Source organism: Lactuca saligna, chromosome 5 (genome assembly GCF_052625555.1).
Source record: "Lactuca saligna cultivar CGN05327 chromosome 5, ASM5262555v1, whole genome shotgun sequence".
Taxonomy (NCBI): domain Eukaryota; kingdom Viridiplantae; phylum Streptophyta; class Magnoliopsida; order Asterales; family Asteraceae; genus Lactuca; species Lactuca saligna.
This window is the reverse complement of record NC_136421.1, coordinates 178,075,274-178,098,522: the sequence shown is the minus strand read 5'-3', so window position 1 is coordinate 178,098,522 and position 23,249 is coordinate 178,075,274. Positions and strand designations below refer to the sequence as shown.

The following is a 23,249-nucleotide window of genomic DNA, read 5'->3' as shown; positions in this document are numbered from 1 at the left end:
AAGTGGCGCAATATGAAAGTAATATGTTACGAGTACAACTTTGATATAAATAATGTACGTGAAAGCGATATTGATCAAGTTAGTGTGAATATGAAAACAGAAACCTCAAACTTGAAACACATCTCAAATCTTGACAACAACAAAAGATTCGTGAGAAATGGAATGCAATTGTTTAAAAATATAGGATTAAAGATAGTTGTTTGTTTTTGAATTTTTTATGTTTTTCTCTATTTTGATTTAAGTTTTTTTTTTTTTTTTTTTTTTTTTTTTTTTTTTTTTTTTTAAATTAGTGTAATGTTTTTTTAATTTATTAAAAAACCTACTTTAATTAAATAGATGTATATAATATTTTTGAATTAAATTTAATTAAAAAAATAATATGAAATGATACGCAGAGTTCACAATTTAGTGATACTTTCCCTTTTAAGCATCAATTACGCTAACAATGCCAACACAGCGAAGGTCAAAGTGACATGAGTTCACTGTGTACTTAGTTCAAACGCCAACTCACCAACTACCTACAACACCAATTGATTCTCTAATCTCACACCAACATAATCGTTAGCTGGATCAAACCATTTCAACTAAAAACAACATTATTTGCATGTAAAGCTCAATTGGATACAACTGCCATTGTTTGATTTCTAATGGTTCTGAACTGACATCTAATTTCAAGTAGTCAAATATTCCTTTTACTATACTTGCTGGTTAGCTTCTGTATTTTGAATGAGCTCGGAAATGGGAGAAATGAATCATGTACTGTACGTCGTCGATGAAATGTTTGAAAGAATAATAACATGCAAACATAAATTCACATTCTTTCTCTCTATCATCACAGTGTTCAAGAAGCTACGAACTCGTTCAGTTCAGTGTCGTGTAAAAGTGGCATATAAGTGAGGCAATACGATTCGCCATTAGGGATTTCAGAAAAAGAGGGAGGTTAACTGAAAGATGAAGGCTACAGTAGAAATTAAATCCAAATTTACACAAGTGATTGTTCACGTTCCCTATGTCTGCACAAATTGCAAGTAAAGCTAAACTGGATAGTAGAAATTAAACCCAACTCATTTTGCGATTACACACAAAAACAAAAAGAATAACTTAAACAAAATTTTGCCGAGGCTTGGGCATCTTTCCAAAAAAAAAATAATAATAATAATAATTTAAACAAAGGAACATAATGCGAATAACTCGCAAAGTTGCATGCTTACGTCGACTCTTAGTGTCACTACTATTACCACACTTATCATAATTAATATGAAACTATTATTGTGTAAAATGACATTTACAAACAAATGAGGCACAAAAATACAAACACAAGCCAATGGATCGTGAAGTGAAAACTCCATCTCCTTTACTATAACACACATGCTAGCATCAACTCCACCTGCAGTAGGAAAAAAATAATTTGAACAAAAATGATGCAGTTCAACGGAATACCAATCTATAATACAACCATGTATGAAGTAACACAGCCAAACATTATTGCCTTGTAGCAACAAATTACCAGCAAACCACAACAAAGGGAAAATGATTTACAAGTCCAACGAAGTTTTCAAACTGTTCAAAAAACCTCAATAATGTTTTGTCTGTCCAAAAAAACCCAACAGACTTAACATTTTGTCTAAAAAACCCAACTAAGTTATACTTTCCTTAAAGTCAAATAAGAGAAATAGATGATGTGGCTTATTACCGGATTGGGAAAATGACTTGTTAGACCAATAAAGTTTCTAAAACGTTAAAAAAAAACTCCAATCATGTTTTGCTTGTTAAAAAAAAAAAAAAAAAAAAAAAAAAAAAAACCCAATGAATTTAAACAAAACAAAATTGAGATTTTTTGAACGGTTTGGAACATTGTTGGACTTTTTAAACAAAAAATTAAGTTTGTTGGGATTTTTTGAACAGACAAAACATGATTGGGATTTTTTGAATGGTTTGGAAACTTTGTTGGGCTTTTAAGTCATTTTCCCCCACAACAAATCATGGCAACTCTTATACTAAAAATCTTCATCCACGGAAGCAATCCTCGAAAACTAATGACGTTCTCATACACAAGCGTAGACATCCTTTGGGCCGAATCGATAATAAACAAGTAACCCATATTAAAACATACAAGGCCCAACCCATACATCCATCATTCTCATTCCTACCTTTTCCACAGGGGAAGGGTTGACATGACACTATGTAGAAGTATTATCTTTATTTTAAGGGCGCAACTAAGCTACAAGATTAGATGGTACTGCACATTATTACTTTGGAGTGAAGAAGTAGCTTTGTTGCACAACTCTTCCCAGAAGACCTCGTTGTCCAAATCTTGACAGTAGCCTTACAGTCCGGCTATCAAACTCTCCTCATCTGCCTTGCTGCCCGACTCTCAGCAATTCGGCTGCCTAACTCTTCTAAGAAACTTGGATGCTCAACCCTTCTCATCAACCCTAGTTTACAAGTGTTAGCAGCCTCGTTGCCCAGTCTCTCAACAACCATATTTGCTGACTCTCAGCAGCTTTGTTGAACATTTCTTAGCAACCTTGTTGCCCGGTCTCTGTGTTGCCCGAATCTTTACACTAGTTACCATTATATCTCTACCTGGACTGATCACCCGATGAACACAATATGATTGCATGATTTTTACTCCCAAAGTGTAAATTTTCAAGGGTTTATAATTTTTACATTGAGTTGTTTGGCTCAACAACCCAACTTTATGGTTCACAGTAGGGTTTTCAGCCCCATTCTACAAAGGTTCTGTGAAAACGAATAGAACAGATTGGTGGAAGAGTTTTCCGTTTTCGTATATTCTATTTAGGTTACAGGAGAACATATTTATACAAGAGATTTCTACCAAACTATTAATTACTTAGCTGTAACTCTAGGATCTGGAACAACTACAACAACGAAAAAAACTACAACAATTATCTACACATGTATGACTTATCTTCTCCTAGTATTGCTCTCGCCAACACTCCCCCTGAAGATGGAGAATGTATGTCTAACATTCCTAACTTGCTAAGAGAGCAATGGAATGATCTTCCACATACGGCTTCAGTTAGCATATCTGCTAGTTGGTCACTCGAGGCAACGTGTGGAAGCTCTACAATTTTTCTCTCTAAATGATCCTTTATGAAATGCCTGTCAATCTCAACATGCTTCATCCTGTCATGTTGCACTGGATTGGTTGCAATATTTACCTCAGCTTCATTGTCGCAATACAACTTCATTGGAAATCTTTGTTCAATTCCAAGATCACGCAAATCCTTTTGATCTAAAGAAACTCACAAATACCATGCACCATCCCTCTAAATTATGCCTCAGCACTTGACCTCGCCACTACCTTTTGTTTCTTACTTCGCCACGTAGTAAGATTTCCGCCAACAAACGTGAAGTAACCAGATGTAGATTGTCCAACATTTATATCTCTGCCTAGTCTGCATCTGAGTAACCAAATACACCACTGTCTTTATTTTCTCCAAAAAACAAGCCTTTTCCTAGAGAAGACTTGAGGTACTTTAAATTTCAATACACTGCATTCATATGGGCTTCACTTAGTGATTGCATAAACCGGCTAACTACACTTAATGCATATGAATATCCGATCTTGTGTGAGATTAAAAAGTAAATTTCCCAACCAGCCTTTTGTACCTTTCTTTATTTGTCATGACTTGTTCTGATGAGTTAGAGAGTTTGTGATTAACTTCTATTGGTATGTCTACTGGATTACAGTCAAACATACCGGTTTCAGTGAAAATATCTAGAATATATTTTCTTTGACACATAGAGATTCTATTTTTAGACCTTCCTACTTCGATCCCAAGGAAGTACTTCAGTGGCTTGAGGTCCTTAAGCTCAAATTCCCTCTCTAGAAGTGATTGAAGTTTATTTATTTCATCAGAGTCGTTTCCGGTGACTACCATATCATCTACATGTTGGATTAGTTTCTAAGTCCATAACTATAATTGGTATGTATTTGACCCGACTCGGCATGGTCCATTTGGGTTGCATGGCATCGGAACATTTGGATAAACCGTTTGTGAGAAGAGGACATTTGTGATATATTAATATATTATAAGTTCTAATATATTAATATTGAATCATGTTATTTAATTAGTATTGATCAAGAATCAATTTGGACTTAATTTAGTGATCAAAAGAGACTAATTAAATATGTAGGGATTGATTGTCTAAATCATTCATTCTTATATATATGGGCTTATGATCCATGATTCCTTATGTTGGGTTTAACCCATATGGTGATCCATGGATACTCAATGGAGGTTAAAACCCATGGAGCATAAGCAATGGGTAAATTCATAGGTTACATGGTGTAACCCTAATATGCACACTTTATAAGGACCCCTTTAGCTCAAACAATTGGCTCTAGTGATACATATATGAAGGGTAGCCGATTTGAGCATGATTGTCTTCTTTTCATGGTTATTCCAAGTGTTGATGATGTTGAGTGAACCATTTGAGGTGTCACACTTGGGACACTAGGCTCTCGAGCTTCATGGAGTCAAGCTACATCAACAAGGTATGTAGTCTATCTATTTTGGTATCCAAGCATCAAAGATTGTATGCTAGTTAGGGCAATACCTTGGAATATTCATATTTGCAAGTATAATAGAGAAAACATAGATCCAAGCTATTTAGGGTTGCATGTACACCATAGGAGTGTTAGAATGCTCAAAACCCAACAATGGTATCAGAGCCTAGGCTTGTTTTCTTGTTATACTTGCAAAATATGCTTAAAAATGATGTTTTTTGTTGTCTAGGAAACTGACTCGGCGAGTCCATCCAGTGACTCGACAAGTCCATGCCTTAAAAATGTTCAAAACGATCCAACTCGTCGATTTGGTTCATGTACTCGACGACTTGGACCCCCATACATCATATCTTTGACTATTTTGGCTGTAATTGGACTAGGAACATTACCCTAAGCTGTTTTTCAACTTATAAACCTATTTTTGATGTAGCAATGTTCATGCTAATCCAATTTCAAAGATAATTGTCAATGGATTCATGTTTTGTATTAGTATAATGATTAGGCTAATTACATGAAAAGTTTTGATTGAATTATCTTGTCCTTATGAGTTGCTTAGATTAATAGAAAAATTCTGTGAAATTGGTCTCTTTAATCCAAATTAATCTAAGAGTTGGCTCTAAAATGTCTTTTTGTAACTTGTCCTCAAGTTATATGAAAAGTCACATGTAAGATTCATAAAATTCATAAATATTTCCATAGCTTATGAATAAAGAAAAGTCATATTCTTTTAATAGTTTAAAGTCTTTCATAACTTATCCTCAAGTTATGGAACTTGAAGAGTTTTTTGAATTAAAACTACTTTAAACACATAAGTTATGGAATTGAAAAGTTTTTGAATTGTTCAAAACTTGCCCTCAAATTTTGGAATTTGGAAAGTTTTCTTTATGAATACTTTAATTCCAAATTAAGACCTTAGAATTTTAAAATTTAAATTCAACCCTTATACTTTATAATATTATAAGTTAATATATATATATATATATATATATATATATATATATATATATATATATATATATATATGTATGTATGTATGTATGTATAAGAGCAAGTTGTCTTACCATTAGTAGGCGTCATTCACGAAGCCGATCTATAAGGGGGGGGGGGTTATAAGGTTAATGCCTATAAAATGACATTTTAATGGGTGTCCACTCTCAACCATCATTTCCTTGACTGGTTGAGGGTCTTTAGCCGAACGGGTAGGACAAGGACTATAATTATCCCTTCAATATAAGTATAATTATCGCTTCCTTGACTGGTGTCATGATCAGTCTAGGTTAAATTTAAAAGATAAGATGAGTGAGATCAAGAGAAGAAATGCAATACATTATCTATTTTACCTATAAATGGTAAATAAGAATTTTATACTTTTTAGGCCAAGTTTATAGGTTAATAGATTAAGAACCGTATGTGGTCTGTCATGAGTGACTAAATGGATTTGTAGAGCTTATCCTATCCTTTTTTTTCATCTAATGATCATGGAAAATTGGTTTAACAATAGGAAGTTATGAGTGTTAGAAGATTGTAAGAAAACTGTCCTAAAGTTGGAATGGAATCAGCTAAGTAAGGTGCTGATGTTTAGCCAATACGATGAAGTGATTGTCTTTATCACATCATGGTCTTCAGAATCGTGATTCGGATGAAATCCTGATCATAGGTATAGGGTTATATACTTTACACATCGACATGGTACAAAGATACCGCTAAGTGGTGGTGAAAGCTGGATGTTTTAATAGGGAGGCACCATGGCTTGGTTAAAAACATATTGTATCCTAAAAGAGCACACCAAGGCGTGGTAGAGATAATTCCATTCCTTCTCAAATTCAATAGAGAGTTGAGGAATGGCGAATGTAGAGTGTGGAGGTTGCAAAGAAGAGCTAGAGATGGTGTATTGAAAGGATTACATCATTTCCCTCTAGAAGTAATCATTTCTCCCTTGTATGAAGCTTTGAGATTCAATAGTGAAATCGTTAGTTTGGTTAGATTGCTTGAGTTAAATAGTTTATAAATCAATTTATATGTTATTGATAGTGTATAAAAGCTTTGAACAATCTTTGTATATGATTTCCATATTCAAATCCACATATGGAAAGTTAAAGTGTGAAACCCTAACGAATGAGAGAGATGAATCGATACAATAGAGAATAGAGTTTAATGAACTATGTATTATGGACTGCTTAATTCATTAGGTAAAATAAATTTTAGAGGTAGAGTATGAAATGTTAGAATTATCATCAATTAAGTGATCATTTTATATAGATATTAATTAAGCTCTTATTAGACTAATACAAGTTCTAAGGAGCTTGATAGGTGTGTGAATAGGCCTTGAGCAAAAAAAAAATGTAGAAAAGGATATATTTGTTAATAATCAAAGCCAAGGATAGCCATTTTTAACTAACTAATAAGGTGAGTTATAATTCAGTCACTCATTAGATTGCATGTGCATGCTTTTATGTAATTATGTTATTATGTATACATGATTAAATGTTAGTCGTATTATGTTAATTACCTAATATATCTTAAATAGAGATTGAATAACACTGGTATGAATAGATGTAGACGATATTATGCTAAATACCTACAAGATATTAGATAGAGATAAATAATGATTATGTGTTTATAATAATGTGATTGAGCATGTATGTATCTTTAAAGAGTGTATGTGTGGTTAAAGATATAGTATGTAAGTCTGGTTGAAGATAGAGTATGTATTTATGGTTAAAGATAGAGTCTGTATGTGTTGTTCAGATAGAGTATCTATCTGTGGTTATATATTGGTGTTATTGTGCTAGATAACCATCATAAATTAGATAAACATAGAGTATGATTTTATGGTTGGATGTAATGTTATTTTCTTAAATAAATATATGAAGATTTTAATTAAGTACTTAATGAATTAAGTACTAGATTGTTAATAAAAGACCTCTTATTGAGATGATGAGATAGTTAGTGGTGTGATGTGTGATGTGTAATACTATAGGTAGACTATAGCATTCACATGAAAGATCAACAACATGTAGAAATATGATTCTAATAGGAATGAGATTATGTTTCCTTTGGGAATCCAGATAGATGATTCATGTAGGAATAAGATGTTGTGTGGTTAGAAAAAGGTGATAAAGGGTTCCAAGAGTGGAACAAGGTAAAAAGTATCTTTAGATAAACGTGATATAATTTGCAAGGGTTTAAGTGTACAAGAACCATAAGGGATCGCTGTAATCCATGAGGGATTCAAAAAAAGAGAAGTTATTAATGGCTCTATGTGGGATCAAAGTGAGGGGACTTAGTCCATATTGTTGTATTTCGGTATTCCAGATTTATGTTATCCCATATATGATAGGTGAAGCTATCATAAATGATTAGACCTATTTGGTATAAATGAGAATAAATAGGCAGGCGAAAAGGAGAGAATGGAGTAAAGATGAGATGCGAAAAAGAGTGATGAAAAATTATGGCCTAGATATAAAAGAGAATAATAGATGAGAGAGAACACCATGAGAAGAGATATAGATATAATGAAACAAGAGGAAGGAGATAAGTTAAGGAAGAGGAATGAGACAGATCAAGAAGAGGCTGATATAGAGTATGAATAAAGCATGAAGTGAACACAAGAAGATAGAAAGATAAAGTATGAGATGAGTATGAAAAGAGATGAGAATGCATAAGATCAGAAAATTATGAGAAATGAAAGAAAGAAAGAACAAGAGTGGTAGAGTCTAAATACGTAGGAATATATTAAAGTATAACTCACCAGACCTGTGGCCTGATGTTGTAGATTCTTTCTTATTTTGCAGGTTCATGTAGTACTCATTGTATGAGAGGAAGTAGGATCACAAGGACTTGGATTAGAAGTAGTTTTAATTTTTATACCCTTTTTGTGTTAAATTATGATTATCAATAGATTGTAAACTCGATTATACCTTGGGATGTAAAGTGTTTCTAAGAGTTTGAATTTCGTATTTGTTTATAAAACTTTGATAATCCCTAGATATTTAGACTGAAAATTTTGGGTTGTTACTAGCACGATGTCACAAAAGAAGAATTGTTGTTGCTACAAACAAGAAAGATGTTAAATTGAACTTTTATCTAAATTTTCTTATATTATATAAAAAAGGAGTAAATTTCAAAATGGGTCCATATGGTTTCCTATTTTCTTTGGATTTGGTCTCTAAGGTTTCAAAATTGAAAATTTCATCCTTATCAGTAGTTTTTATTGTGGAATTGATCCTTGGACTTAACATCCATCAAATTAATTCTATTAGGCTCATGACGTGCCGCTCACATTAGGAAATGTATATCTTTTTACTTAAGGGGTCGATTTTTAAATTTAGTCTAATAAACTTTAAAACCTATCTTTTTGCACATTTCATTAAAGGTTGCTATATCGTGCTTACAAGGAATTCCTATAAGTTTCCACTTCCTACAACTGCAACACATAATGTCTACTACATAATAGTCTTGCCATGGTCCATGAAGTTTGTACGTAGATTTAGTATTCCACATTACTTGATACATAGAAGCTATTAACTATTGACCTTTGAATAGTCTAGTAACATTAGGTATGAGAAGCCCTTAATATTGGCTTATAACTTTCATAACATTGCATATTCTCTTCATCAAGTCTTATTTTATTAACTCTAAACAACTTATAATTTGTTTGTCCTTCCCCTTTGATAATTTAGCATTGAAAACCTTACACATGTGGTTTAGGAACATATAAGATATTACTCTTGCTATAAATGACTTCTTAGTCAGTGTTGTAGTTGAATCTTCTTAAGCCAACCACATGCTTCTATATCATAAAAGTCAAACTCCCTCATGTAATGTCCAAATTCTAGGATAGTTGTTGTTGTTGAAAACAATCAAAGATATTATTTATACTGTTTAGTCCACCATTTATTTCTCATGGATATGTCTTAAACTGTACATGTGCTCAACACATGGAAAGAGTTGTGTTAAATCAGTCATAAGACCTTATATTCAAATATGGAAATATTTATACAGTCGGTCGAAAAAAAATAGTATACCTAAAAGTATAAAAGCCTACCTTTTGGTTATTTGTCACAAAAGTGAAATTTTAGTTTAGGTTGATGTCAAGATCATCTCCAAGACATTCTAAGAATCACTTCCAACAATAGGTTCTTTTAGACTCAACAATAACATATATAAGGAGATAAATCACATTATTGGAGTCCAAACCAACAATAGGAAGAACTTAGAAATGGAATGAACCTTTCATAAAAGTTCCTTCCAACCCTAAAAGGTCCCTCAATCCTGTTTTGAAAACTTTTTTAAAGGACCTAGATATATATAAATCCATTTGAACTTTCTAATATTAGATCAAACGTTAGGTTCACTATACATGCCTAACTTGACAGTCGTCTCTTCATTTGTGGTTTGTAACATAAGGATGTAGTCCATCAACTCACCATATATAAATCCATTTTGTTGCGGTATCCCTTGCACTAAATATGTTGTGGATAGAAAACCTACCTCATTTTTTTTTCTCAAACACATCTTATATCCCTCTTTGTGGAACAACAGGATTTGTTTCAACCTGAGGTAGTGTTTACTTAGAAATGAAAGTAGAAATGCACACTCCAAGCCTTGTACTTTTCAAACAAATATGGTTCTTTTTATAGGTCTTCACATACCAGTCATTTTCATCATTTAACCAAGAAGCATGAAGAACCCACATACACTGAACTTTATCTAAAATAACATTTTCCCCTTGCTTTTATTATTTTTAGTGCACCTACTTACCTTTGTTGGATTCATTACTGGCACTACCCCTTTGCATTTAGCCCTTAGCCTTAATTTATCATTTTTTTTTTCAAAAAACTATATCTCTCTTAGTCTATAATGCAAACATGTTATTTTTCTCCTTCAACTCATTTATTAACTTACATTTTTTACCAATAACAAAAGTTGTACATGTGGACTTACCCATAATTACACATCTTTTATTTTCCTACCGGCTTCAAAAATGACCTTTTCCTATCATTATTAGAATTCTTCTCCAAAGAATCCCATTCATCTACAAAGTAATGACTAGCATCAATGGAATTAGAATTGTCTTCCTCTTTCACTTGATTAGCCATATCATCTTCGATATTTACTCACATTTTCCCCATAAACTTCATGTAAATCATCTTAAATATTAGTAACATTTTCATCAAATACATGATCATCATGGTGATCTTGATTATCCAAGCAATGGTTTTTAGGAAAAGGTGCACGACCCACAACAAGCTTGCATGTCCCCCCCCCCCCTATTATGGTGGTCTAAACTTAGTCCTATAGTCACTAAGAATCATACACATGAAATAATCATTTGTAATTCTCCATCTTGAAACTCACTATTGGCTGATAATAGATTGTTTTATTTTGAAGATTTTGGTGTTCTGGATTATTCATGGTGTGCAACTCCATCTTCAATTATTTCCTTGATTATATTTCCAGTCAGTTTTGGAGACATGAAAGAAGTTGTCAAGTTTGTGGCCATATGTTCAGTGTACACTGATTTGACCTTGTTATCACGTGTATACTAAGCTAGACTGAGTACATCGTCATCACTCACTGAAACCAGAATGAGGGATTATTCTTTTATTGAACAACTGAATGAGGGATTTTGAAATGGTAGTAAATCGCTTGGAGTGGGGGTGAGGTAGGGGCAACGTAACCTAGTTCAAACATTATAGTGTCCGTCTCATGAACTGTAAACTCATCTATGTAAACCAAATTAATGATTCACACCTATCCTTCAACATACATTATCCTTGTAAATTTTGTAAACCTCCCACCATCATGAATCTCTATGGAAAAGAGGGTGGGATTTTCATCTAATAAAAAACACAGTTTATAACCTACTATATTTGATATTTGCATTTGATTTTAAATGTGTTTAGTCGAGAAACTTACCATATATGTCGTCGATGTCAAAATATTGACCAAATAGATGAATTATCCACATCTAAAAACCCGGTCATAACAAAATCCACAAATGATGAAAGATTATCATCATTCATGTTAGGGTTTTCTGGATACGATATGCAATTGGAGATGAAAGACCAACAAAAAAAAAGGTTTTTCTTTGATTTAGTAGGCCTAGACTAAACCATTATGGCGGCAATGGGTTGGGAGTTGTAACACCGTAACATTTTCAATCAAACTTTTCATTTTTAAACCATATAAAAACTCAATATCACATTTTCTCAAAACCATAATGCATCAGTTATCAAAACAAAAATCAATAAAATAACTGATAATATCCCAGATTCCTCAACGTAATCTCAAACAGGTGTGTACAATCAGGCTGACACCTTCTCGTGATCCTGAGAAGTACCTGAAACACATAACACAAAACACGGTAAACACGAAGCTTAGTGAGTTCCCTAAAATACCACATACACAAAAGCTTTTCATGGCTATAGCTTGGCATGGACCCTCCGGTCATGCGTCTCGGTGAAGACCCTACGGTCTCACGACTCGGCGTGGACCCTCTGGTCTTGTGTCTCAGTGAAGACCTTCCTGTCTGATAGATTAGGTTGGACCCTCCAGTCATGTATCTCAATGAAGACCCTCCAGTCTCACAACTCAGTTTGGATCCTCTGGTCCTAACTTGGTAAAGCACAGAAATATATCATATATCACAAAGACAAAATGCATAATATCACATAACTCAGTATAAGCACATAGGACCTACAGTCAACCACTCATGTAAGTATAGTGAGAAGAATCACCTCGTAAGTAAGCAAGTAGATTTAGTACCCCACAAATAGTGTAGACTCCGCCTACATAATATAACCATATCTAAATAACACTTCATGATCACAACTCTTACAAAGTTAGGCTAAACTCTTTCCCCACTCTCGGAAAGGGTGAAAGACTATTTTACCCCTCCATGGTGTCTTCACTCATGTCTTGACCAAACACTAAAAGTCAACGAAAGTCAACACCCGAGTCAACAGTCCATGTTGAACTAATTCATCGAGTGCATCTATGCGACTCATCGAGTTCCTTTGTTTCCTTTGAAGTATCGGGAAAATCCAACTTAACACGTCGAGTTAGCGCATCAACTTGCCGAGTTGTAGCGCGTCCAGACTATAGAGGAAAACCCTCGTTGACTCGTCGAGTTAGCTCATGCACTCGTCGAGTCCCTCTAGACCAATTCTCATTCAGACGATTCTAAGCAGAAATAAGATTCCAAACTCTAGATCTAGCCTCCCAAGGCTAAAATACCACGTAAAGCTACAAGCTCAAAATGCCAAAACAAGCTCTATATAGGGTTTAATGCATAAAAGCTTGCCACTAGCTTGATAAAGCTTGGATCTTTAGGTTTAAGGTACCTCATATTGTCCAGATCTAAAGTCTCAACCCCTTGGCAAGCTCAACAACTCTAGAACTCAAAGAATGGTGGAAAATACCCTAAACACCCTAGAAAAGATATCTAACCAAACGATGATCAATGTGGTAGCTTTTTAGCTTCAAACAGAAGCTAGAAATGAAAGAACACCAGATCCAAGAGCTCCCACTCGTCCCAAGCTTTTTGTTCCACAATCTTCCTCCAAGAATGCACGAAAATATGAAATATTAAGCTCTCTTTCTCTCACACTAGGATATAACTCAATTCGGGTTTCTCTCAGAGTGTTAAGGTGATAAGGAAGGCGGATATGAAGGCTTAAGGTCCTTTAAATAGGACACAAACCCTAAAAATTAGGGTTTTCTCACTCAGCTCCTACTCGTTGAGTTGGGGTCCTCCAACTCGTCGAGTAGACTCTAAAAATCATGCGGCCATTAAGTCCTCTACTCGGTGAGTTGGGACATCCAACTTGTCGAGTAGCTCTGACATCATGAATGCAAATTAATTAAATATTATATTTGTGAGTCGAGATGTTATAGGAGTATGTCCGTTAAGTAAAAATACATAAACGTCCTCATGTGAGTGGCACATAGAGATCTTAACGGAATAAGATTGATGGATGTTAATTCCAGTGACCAATTCTACAATGAAAAATGCTATAAGGACAAAATTTTCAATTTTAAATCTCAAGAGACAAAATCCATAGAAAATGACAAATTATAGGGACCAATTTTGCAATTTACTAAAAAAATATGAAGATGACATAAAAGCAAGATTGATATGATATACTACTAATTTCCTAAATACATGTTAAATTCAAAAACGATTAAATTAAGCTAAAAGGCATGTATAAGCAACGAGAAGGAGTATCAACTTTTTTGCAATTATTATAAAAACTATTTCTAGTTTTTAACTAAGATTCTTTGTACGAGGCACACTTTCATCGTGTATACTTTTTTCTCTGTGGTTTTTGTTTTCTTTTTTTATAATAATAGCATTGTCATGTTATTGCTTGTTAACTAAAATATTAAACGGATTTAGAATACATGTACCCTGTACTAGTTCTTAATCAGTTCTAAAATTTAAAGAAGCGATGTGACAGATCCTGGTTTCTGCATTTTAAAAACGGTCAGCTTCGGTTCTAGTTTCATAGGTTTCAATTCCAAACATAGAACATACCTAAAAATGAGAAGACATGAACTGGAATTGCAGTCTCGCTGAAATTTAGATATGTGAGCCCAATGAGTTTACCTTTGACCGATCAGTATATACGGTTAAAAAGAACCAAATTTAGAGTAGGGTTTTGGACCTTTTGGTCAATGATCGGTGACATAATAACATTTTATTTGAAATGGTAATTGTATGACAAAATAAAATAACAGAAATGCTCTTACTGATTTAGCTTTGACAAATAGAAAACCACGTAACTAAATACATATTTAATTCTCTTTTAAATAATTAAGCAACTAAAACTCTTATTTAACTTAATACTTTTATATAGTTTTTCTGAATTAATTTTGATATTTTTGCTAAGCAACATAAAACCTTCAAAGAGAAACTTCGACCATTTTTATTTGACTCGTGTAACAACATATATCTTCGTAATTGAAGCAAAATTCTTTAGATTCTCCATAAGTTTATGTACGATTCACCGCGGCGATCAAACAAAAATCCTATCATCACCTACAAATTCCCTATTAGATTTATGATGCACCACTCCACATCTCGCTACTTAGATCACCATCTCGAATACAAAATTTCCTTTCTCAAGAGACAATATATTATAATTAAGACACCTCATCTGCGGACACATGGCTCTCGGTGATCCTTACTTGTACCTGATCACTGTTCGCATCTTTTTCCTTCTCCGGAGTCAAGGAGTTCTCTTCAGACGTTGTAATTGAACTGCTCCCGCAACTACTAGTACTACTACCAAACGACGACGCTCTGCTAGAACTGGGTGTTGCCAGAAACGTGGGTTTCACTTGTCCAGCCATGATAACGAGATACTTTTCTTCGAAAACAGTGACAGGCGGCGTCTTGGTGTTATCTGGTTTAGCGTCTCCGGACTCAAGGTCTGCGGTGTTCTGTATGTTGCGGGAGAGCTTCCAGTAGGAGCAGGCGAGGATCAAGAGAGCAAAAGCAATGAGACCCATCATAGCAGCAAGACCTCCGAAGAGGTAGGGCACCGGTGAGTGCCAGAGTGACCTTTGAACAGCCACCGGCGAGGATGGGGCCATGAGAAAGGTCGACGGAATTGCCATTAATCGAAAGAAATGGTATGAGAACTGAGGAAGGTGGAATTGTTTTTTGCTGATGAGTGGATGAAGAGGTGTTTGGATGAGGTGGCTTTTATAGACAGCGAGAGCTAACAGTGGTGACGCCACTTATGCGGCGGACAGACACTAACATGGTGGGTTTAGTTGTTTATGGTGTCCTTTGTATCTTGCCTCAACTTTGGTTTCTATTCATTACAGTACTTTTACTATCAGTTTGTAACTTTTTTGACATGCAAAAAATTTAATAATGTAGTTAAAATGATTGGTTTATTAAACAGATAGATGATTCCTTAATATAGTTTTGTTGTACATTTGATTTTGTGTTCATGGTCTGTGAAAAATTGGGCTGAGTTTAATATATTCTTAAATCATCGTTCTACTTTTTCATATAATCTTATTATACAATGTATTTGATTTTTCCAAAAACTTTCATAAAACACTTATTTAAAATTTTAAGCATCTATATACATTGAACTCCTTTTAATCAATTTTAGAGTGCACAAAATGGGCAACACGGGAGAGTAGTTATGCCTATGTGGTATCAAATAACGGCGTCATAACATGAAAAACACCGTTTCTTTCTCATGTTATTGGATGTTATTTTAAGAGATATTATGACGATAACATATTGTAATCAGAGTCTTTATTTCTTTTTAGGCCTAGCGGAGTGGGATGAGGGAAAGGTGAGGGAACCCATCCCGTACCTGTGCACACCGCACCGTGGGTGCGGGAAAGGAACCGCGGGAAGCAACCGGGGGGAGAGAGTCCCGCTCTCTCTCTCTCTCTCTCTCTCTCTCTCTCTCTCTCTCTTCTAGCCATTGGTCGATGCATTTTTTTTTCTTTTTTTTTCTTTTTTACTCAAACGGCTATATAGCCGTTAACATATATATATATATATATATATATATATATATATATATATATATATATATATATATATATATATATATATATATATTCATTTTTCCTTCCCTTTTTTTAATCTATAAATACTCAAACATTTTATCATTTTTTAAACCATAATCTATATTTCTCTATATTTCTCTCTGAAAGATATTACTCAAAATGTCATCATCTCCATCATTCGATTCGACGGTAGTAGAGGAGGCTAAGTTTATCGGTTCCGTCATGGTGAAAACGGTTGCATACTATCAAAATTGACTTTGTGAAACATCACGTGCACGACCTAAACTAAGAAAGCCGCCATTACGTAGAAATCACGAAGCCGGACACGATCGTCTTTAGAAGATTATTTTGCAGATGACGTCGTCTACGCTGTAAAGTTTCGACGTCAGTTCCAGATGAAGAAGGAACTATTTTTACGTATTGTTGGCGATTTGGAAGGCCGTTTTCCATATTTCCAATGGAAAATGGATGCAAGGGGAAAAAAAGGTTTCTCTCCCATTAAAAATGCACGGCTTCAATTTGTCAGCTATCATACGGCATGGGCACAAACAAATGGGACGGGTATTTTAGGATGTCAGAGCGTACCGTGAGGGACTCTGTGTACAAGTTCTGCATAACGATCTGTTTGGTTTACGGGCAATGATATTTGCGCAAACCAACTATCAATGATATCCACCAATTGTATACGATGCATGAAGGCAAACACGGATTCCCTGGAATGCTAGGTAGTATCGATTGCATGCATTGGAGTTGGTCATTATGCCCCAACGCATGGCGTTGTCAGTACATGAGAGGCGACCACAAAGAGCCGACGATCATTCTACAGGCTATCACATCACATGATCTTTGGATATGGCATGCATTCTTTTATCCAGCTGGTGCAAACAGTTACATCAACATGCTAGACCAGTCGTCTGTATTCAACGATATCTACCTTGGAAAGTCACACGATGTACCTTTTCAAGCAAATGGGGTAGCATATAAGCATGGATACTATCTTATTGACGATATATATCCTCCCTTGACTGTTTTTGTGAAATCGTTTACATGTCCTAATGACCCAAAAAGGAAATAGTTTAAAGAGGCGCAAGAGTCAGCTAGGAAGGATGTGGAGCGAGCATTGGGTGTACTTAAGAGACGTTAGCAAGTACTAACGGTCAGGGTAAGGTCATATGAGGTGAAAAAGGTTACAACACGTAATGTATGCATGTATCATATTGCATAATATGATTCTTGAAGACGAAGGAAAAGCGATATGCCGATACAACGGAAATGAAGTTTTGCCAAATGTCGAAGGAGTAGCCGTTGGTACACAAGAGTATAGGGTGAATAGAAGAGAAGTACATAACCGCGACCTTCATCAAGCCCTTTGAGCTGATTTGGTGGAGCACATTTATAGGGCTCATATTCAGCCCCCACACGAGCTATCTCACGATGATAATTTGTTTGACGAATCCGACGAGGATTCTGATATGTTTGTCGAGAGTGAAGATTCCGACGACGAGTGTGACGTTGGGGAGAATGATGCAGATGATCAAGGTGAGGACGAAGACGATGATTACGAGTGACGTATCTATGTATAAATAAAATTAGGAAATTAATTAATAATGTTTACTATGTTGTAGTTTGTTTGATTTTTTTTTCGGTTTTTTTTTCTACTTATTTAAATATTAGGGTTAATGTAATCTTTATTTTACTTAATGAAATGTTTTTTATTTTTAAATAAATTTTGTGTTTGATATTAATTTAAAAATTATAAATCAAAAAAATTAATTTTATTTAAAATAAAAAAAATTTAAAAAAAAAAAAGTGAGGGAAAGGCTTCTCTCTCACTCCTTGGCTTTTAGGTGAGGGAAAGGAGACCGGAGGAAAGAAGGGTATGACCCACCAAAAGTGAAAGAACCTTCCTCCCACTCCTTCGAGTCTTATTGGTTGCACATAATTATCTCTCTATCACTCTCTCTCATCTTAAAATCATGTTATATTATGAGAACAACACCCCACTTCAATTTATAACATATTGTCCATTTCCTCTTATTTGTATTGTAACACCATTTTGACATGACTCGTAAGGTGACAACTTTAAGATGCGATAACATATTTTCCATACGCATCGCTTCATGTACATACTCAATAAAAAAATTAGTTTTTATTTTCTTGTTAACGTCTTAGCATAGAATTGTTTATTAAGTTTAAAAAATATAACGAGCTATTATATTGCATAATATCATTATATATTATCATGAACAAATATTTATACAAAAAGAAATATTATAATTACTTATTTTTACAAAAAAATGTCTTTATATATATATATATATATATATATATATATATATATATATATATATATATATATATATATATATATATATATATATATATATATATATATAAACTTCAGTTCATTTGAAACCATACTAATTTTGTGAGACCGTGACACCACATCTAAAAATAATTTTAAAATGAAAAATAAAAAGAAAAATCTAAAAAATCTTTTTTTTAATTATTATTTTCGTAACTTTAATTACCTAAAAAAATAAAAAATAATAAAAAAAATTACCGGTTTTTTTTAAATATGTAAAATATTCTAATAGAATATTACACTATAAATATTTTAATGTGATTTTTAGAATGTTAAACTATTCTACTAGATTTATCAGATATGTAGAATATTCTAATATTCTACTAGAATATATAAAAAAATATATTTATTTATTTCTTTTTTTATTTTTTTTGAAAATATCAATCCCGAAAATAATATTTGAAAAAAGAATTCGAAAATTTTCAATTATTTTGCATTAATTTTTTTTATCTACTAAATGAGTGGTTAAGATTGTGTCTTACGGTCATACAAAATTAGGCCGTCTCACATGAACCTAACCCTGTATATATATATATATATATATATATATATATATATATATATGTGTGTGTGTGTGTGGGGGGGGGGGGGGGGGGGGGTAAAAGTAAGTATATTCTTAAGTGTATATAAGTTTAAGAACCCAAATCCACCATAATACGTCATTTTGTTCCTATTACATCACATCTTTTTGACGAACACATACTAAACTATATATATTATAGTTGAAAATGAAAATTATGTAAGAAGAATATATAAATGTGAAATTTATAAAAATCTTTAAAATAAATCAAGTTAAAAGTTGAATTATAAGAAGATCGGACAATTACAATGTATATATCATATTAAAATGATGTAGTATAGTGAGTTTGGGTACCTAAGCTTATATACCCTTAAGGGTATATTAAATTGTCTCTCTCTCTCTCTCTCTCTCTCTCTCTCTCTCTCTCTCTCTCTCTCTCTCTCTCTCTCTCTCTCTCTTTATTTCTTATATATATATATATATATATATATATATATATATATATATATATATATATATATATATATATATATATGGTGGGTTCAATATATATTTCTTTCTTTTATATATATATATATATATATATATATATATATATATATAATTATATATATATATATATATATATATATATATAAATTATATATATATATATATATAATTATATATATATAAATTATATATATATATATATATATATATATATATATATATATATATATATATATATATATATATATATATATATATATATATATATATATATAAATTTATATGGTGGGTTCAATACAACGATATAATATAATCTAACCACAACATAACCACTTAATGACAGTAAGATTACATTATTTTCATTAAGGGTATAATGGCAAAATGATTATATTATTTAAGTTGTGCAATGTATTATAAAATCCTATTAAATTCGTCCAGTCAGAGGGACGATCCATGAAATCAAATGGACAATTAATTTCAATACAAATTGAAATGCATGTGAACAAATCCATTTTTTCCTCCAATTGAACTTAAACAAATTGATAAACATGAGCATTGAGCCATTCTTTACTCATGGTGTCTGTTTCGTTGTGCTTGTCGGAAAATCGTCTGTGAATGACTTGTATCAATATGATTAACAAGCCATGAACTGTTGACTTCTTAAACTCCACCGCTTTGAATTCTCCATTGTACCCGGTTTAAGTGAGGAACGATAGAAATTCTTCTGATATTGGTTCCTTCACTTGAAAACCTTCAAGGTTTTCTGCAACTCCAATAATACGAAGGAAAGTCGCTTTATGAACAGGTATAATTCGGTCATCTATGATCTTTACTTCAGGAACACCATCTTGAATCTTGAATCGTTCAACGACATTATGCAACAGCGTATGAGGGAAGTTAGGTTTTGGGATGTTATTGGTCAAATGGCAATGACATCTTTGGATATGAACTCGATCATGATTCTGACGGACTCATCGTAGTTTATGGGATCGAGAGAAAATAGTTGGATGGTTTCCTTAAGGATTGGTTCAGTTGATGATGATGAAATTGACCCTTTTGATGATTTCTTCTTAGTTGCATGTTTTGGAATTTTTTTAATGCCATTGATGAAGTTTAAAGAACTATGAAGAACAAAGAGAGTACGGTTAAAAGGTTCTAGCAAAATGATAGACAAATTTAAGAAAAGTGGGAACAGTTAGGATTCAAAATCATTTTATACGTGGATGTTTCTGTGTTGGGTCAAAGAATAAGAATGATGAAATCCGAAAAGGAAATAGATCGCATTAAATGCATAGTTCTAAAAGACCTTCCTATGTGACAATTGGTTACCATGAGATGTGAGCTTTGTTCGTTTAAGTTGGGTAACCCTCGATTCGATTTAGAAACACTCAACACTTTATTGGTGTTTCCTATGGCAAAAGGGGATCAGATCTGCTTGAAACTCAAGTTTACTTCAAGAACTGTGCATTTACGGTCAAGAGTTCATGGCCGTAAACCCCTATTTATGGCCGCAAACTGGCATTCTTCAAAAAACTGAACACTTTGTTCACGGCCGTAAATTGGGCATATTCAGTAACTGTAAACTCGAAGCCTTCAGTGACCGAAATCTTAGCAGTAAACCCAACTGAAATCTTAGCTGTGAACCACAACCGTAAACACAACCGAAAACAAAACTGAAATCTACCAACGCAGACCTGACCTGACCGTAAACTCCTGTTTACGGTCGTAATCATCTGACCGCAAACTATGTGTTTGACTTTTAGTTTATTTTTTTTTAAAATCATTTTCAATTAAGAAAATTAAAAAATAAATAAATAAATAAATAAAAAAACAAACAAACAAAATGGATTCTCAAAGCACAACAATTCATCATGAACTAGATTCAATTATGGGAACAACCACTCGCATTCTAAGCTTGGTATCGGCAGAAGGGTTCCCGGATTGGAAATACTGGATTAAGAAATACATCAAAATGAAAGACTTCAAGGTTTGGCTAAGCATTCTCAAAGGACCATTCAGAATCACTACTACGCTTGCAAATGGACAAATTGTTGACAAATTGTATGCTAATTATACTGATGAGGATTTTGAAAAGGTTGAAGAACAGGAAAGGGCTCTAGGCACTTTGATGATGGCTTTATCTCCTGATATAGCTAAAGGTTTAAAAGAATACACTTCAGCCAAAGCACTATGGGATGCTTTAATTGAGGTCTATAAGGGAAATGAAGATATGAAAGAGAGTCGTAAGGATATGTTAACATAAAAGTTCAATAAGTTTAATTACATCCTTGGAGAAACCCTGGAAGCTCAGTTGTAGCGATTTACTACACTCACTATTGAGATGAGTACAGGTGGGTTTTACTTGACTAAGTCTGAGATAAAGCAAAAGTTGTTGAATTCACTTTCGAAGTCATGGGATACGAATTTGACTGTCATCAAGAAGATAAAATATCTCAATCGTCACAGTCTTGCTAAAACAATGACAATCATCAAAGCTTGTGATCTTGATGATAAACAATCAGAGATTAATCATGTAAATTCCTACTCGAATGCTAATCTTGGGATTTCTTCAAACAATTCTTTTTCTTCATTAACCTCCTCTCCAAGTCAAGCTTTTGTTGTTCAACAACCACAAAATAAAACTTTTGCTACTCCATCAGTTGCACCATTTGTTTCTTCATCATCTATGTCTCATCCACAAAGTCAGTCTTTCAATGTTCCACAAGTTGTTTCCTCCTCCAATGCACCAATTATGGTTCCTGCTCTCAATCCCAAAGAAGGAGATGAAAACTTAGCTCTTGCCACTGGACTTGTCAATTGCTACAATGCTTTTGTTGCTAGAGAACTCAAACCTCAACTCTCATTTGCTGATCTCAATCAAATTCATCCAGAAGATGTGGAAGAAATGAATATTACTTGGCAAATAGCAATGGAAATATCCAGGGAAAAGCAATTTGAAAAAAAAGACTGGAAAGAATACTTGGGGAATGAATGCAGATAAGAAGGTAGGGTTTAACAAGAGAAAGTTGTGTTGCTACAACTGTCACGAGCCGAGTCACTTTGCTCATGAGTGTCTGAAACTAGACAGAAGGGTAAGCAGTGATCGAACAATGGTTTCAGTGGGAAGTAGTCGTGGAAGTGCTGCTATTAACAGTGACACTGCTAATCTGGTAATGGTTTCTCAATCCTTTGACTGGGAGGACTATATTCAGGCACTAAATATTTTAGGGCCTAAAAATGCTCACTTGGTTCAAATCAGTGATACTCCCGTGGAAGAAGCTGAAGTTGATCCTGAAGAAGAACTGATGGAATTGCAGTTTGCCTTTGTGGTATCCTCTACTCTAGAATCTGAAAAGAATGAGGTAAATCGGTCTTCCTGTTCTCAAAGATGCATTGAAAATGTCAAAAATTTACTTTAGCATATAAGAATTATTGCGTAGAGAGAACGAGGATCTGAAATATGAAGGATATCAACTTATTAAAGGACAGAAACCTCTAACAGCTCAACTAGAAGCCAAAACAAAAGATTTTAGGAAGCTTCAGGAAGAGTATAGTAACAAATGTGAAAATTATAGATTTGTTATTATGGAGGTAACTGCTGAGCTTGAAACATTGAAAAGCAAATTTGACAATGCATAGTTTAATTTTAGAAAATATGATGTGTCAAGTGAAGTAGTTGCATCCATGATAGATCATAATCTGCAGTTCAAAGAAAATCAGCAAAAGGGTTTAGGATATGACAAAGTGCCCCCTCTTTATAATCACAACTATTAGTCTAAACCATTGAC

General features: G+C 33.6%; 1 protein-coding gene across 1 annotated transcript; it reads left to right on the top strand.

Moving 5' to 3' along the window:
* The first annotated feature begins 16,772 nt into the window (after positions 1-16,772).
* On the top strand, positions 16,773-17,159 carry LOC145045989 (uncharacterized). Its single transcript, XM_078994276.1, has one exon. The coding sequence runs from the start codon at positions 16,773-16,775 to the stop codon at positions 17,157-17,159; it is 387 nt and encodes a 128-aa protein (XP_078850402.1).
* Positions 17,160-23,249: the final 6,090 nt, after the last annotated feature.